Below are 1,427 nucleotides of genomic sequence, written 5' to 3'. Positions count from 1 at the left end.
CACCCTCAGGGAGGGCGGCACGGGCAAAGCCCACCAGAGCCAGGCAGCTCAGCAGCCACAGCAGAGCCATTGTCACTTGTCGGGATGGACCCTGCCTGGCACTCGGTGCCTCTTATACCCACCCTGGGCACGTCCCCTCAGCTGCTGGCCTTGCCACCGCAGCCTTGGGAGATAGGGTTGCACCTGGTACGGTGCCACGACATGGCCTGGGAGCATGGCACCTGGAGCCAGTGTCCTTGGCTATGGATGTTGGACAGCACGTGGTCTAAGTTCTGGTTTAAAAATGTCCTTAGTCCGGTGCATGGGGTGAGTTCTCACTTGGTCATGGAATCATAGTAAAGTGGTTATGGTTGGAAGGGTCCTCACAGGCCAACTTGTCTGTAAAGGCTCTGCTACCTTTTTTTTTTTTTTAATCTAATGTGAAGGAAGGAGCTGGAAGACCATTCCTGTTGAGAGGAATGATGAAACTCAGCCCAGACATCCACTATGATAGGAACAAATGGGAATTGTGGACCCACAGGAATATCAGAGCAGTGAAGCAAATGTTGGTAGAAATAGGCTACAAAAGGCATGTGGGAATTGCAGCTCTGGTGCCAAAATGAGCCCATGCCAGCCTGGGTCCTTATCACAAAATCACAGAATGGTTTGGGTGGGACAGGATCTTAAAGTTCATCTTGTTCCAGTCCCCCTGTCATGGGCAGAGACACCTTCCACTATCCCAGGTTGCTCCAAGCTCCATCCAACCTGGCCTTGAACACTTCCAGGGATGGGGCAGCCACAGCTTCTCTGGGTAACCTGTGCCAGGGCCTCACCACTCTCACGGGGGAGGATCTCTTCCTAATCTCTATTCTAACCCTGCCCTCTGTCAGTTTGAAGCCATTCTACCCTTCTTCTGTCAGTCCATGCCCTTGTCTCAAGTCCCTCTCCAGCTCTCCTGTAGTCCCTTTAGGCACTGGAAGGTGCTCTAAGGTCTCCCTGGAGCCGTCTTCTCCAGGCTGAAGAACCCCAATTCTTCCAGTCTGCCTCCATAGCTGAGGCACTCTGTTCCTTCGTGGACCTCTGTGACCTTCTCTGGACCCACTCCAGCACGTCCACATTGTTCTTATGTTGGGGTCCAGGGCTTGACGCAGTGCTCCGGGTGGGGTCTCAACATAGTGGAGCAGAGGGGCAGAATCCCCTCCCTTCACCTGCTGCCCACACTGCTGGAGATGCAGCCCAGGATACGTTCAGCTTTCTGGGCTGCCAGGATAGGCTGTCATGGGATGGTGGAATTTCCAAACTCCATGGAGTTCACCTGAGGTTAGGATCATGGAGTTCACCTGGGGTTAGGATCATGGAGTTCACCTGGGGTTAGGTCAGCAGAGCCCTTCCCAGCTGCCGCCCAGGCAGGGGCACAGGGTCTCTGTTCATTCACAGGGCCAGTCCCC

General features: G+C 54.4%; 1 protein-coding gene across 1 annotated transcript in view; it reads left to right on the top strand.

The window, feature by feature from the left end:
* Nucleotides 1-84: 84 nt before the first annotated feature.
* The window catches only part of LOC103766378 (chymotrypsinogen 2), a 5,279-nt gene continuing 3,936 nt past the window's right edge, over nt 85-1,427 (top strand). The window contains exon 1 of the mRNA XM_029965482.1: nt 85-186. Coding sequence (XP_029821342.1) covers nt 85-186 — 102 coding nt within the window. The remainder of the gene's footprint in view (nt 187-1,427) is intronic.

Source organism: Manacus vitellinus, unplaced genomic scaffold (assembly GCF_001715985.3).
Source record: "Manacus vitellinus isolate BGI_N305 unplaced genomic scaffold, ASM171598v3 scaffold_10_pilon, whole genome shotgun sequence".
In the NCBI taxonomy this organism is placed as follows: domain Eukaryota; kingdom Metazoa; phylum Chordata; class Aves; order Passeriformes; family Pipridae; genus Manacus; species Manacus vitellinus.
This window is presented reverse-complemented; position numbering and strand designations above follow the sequence as displayed.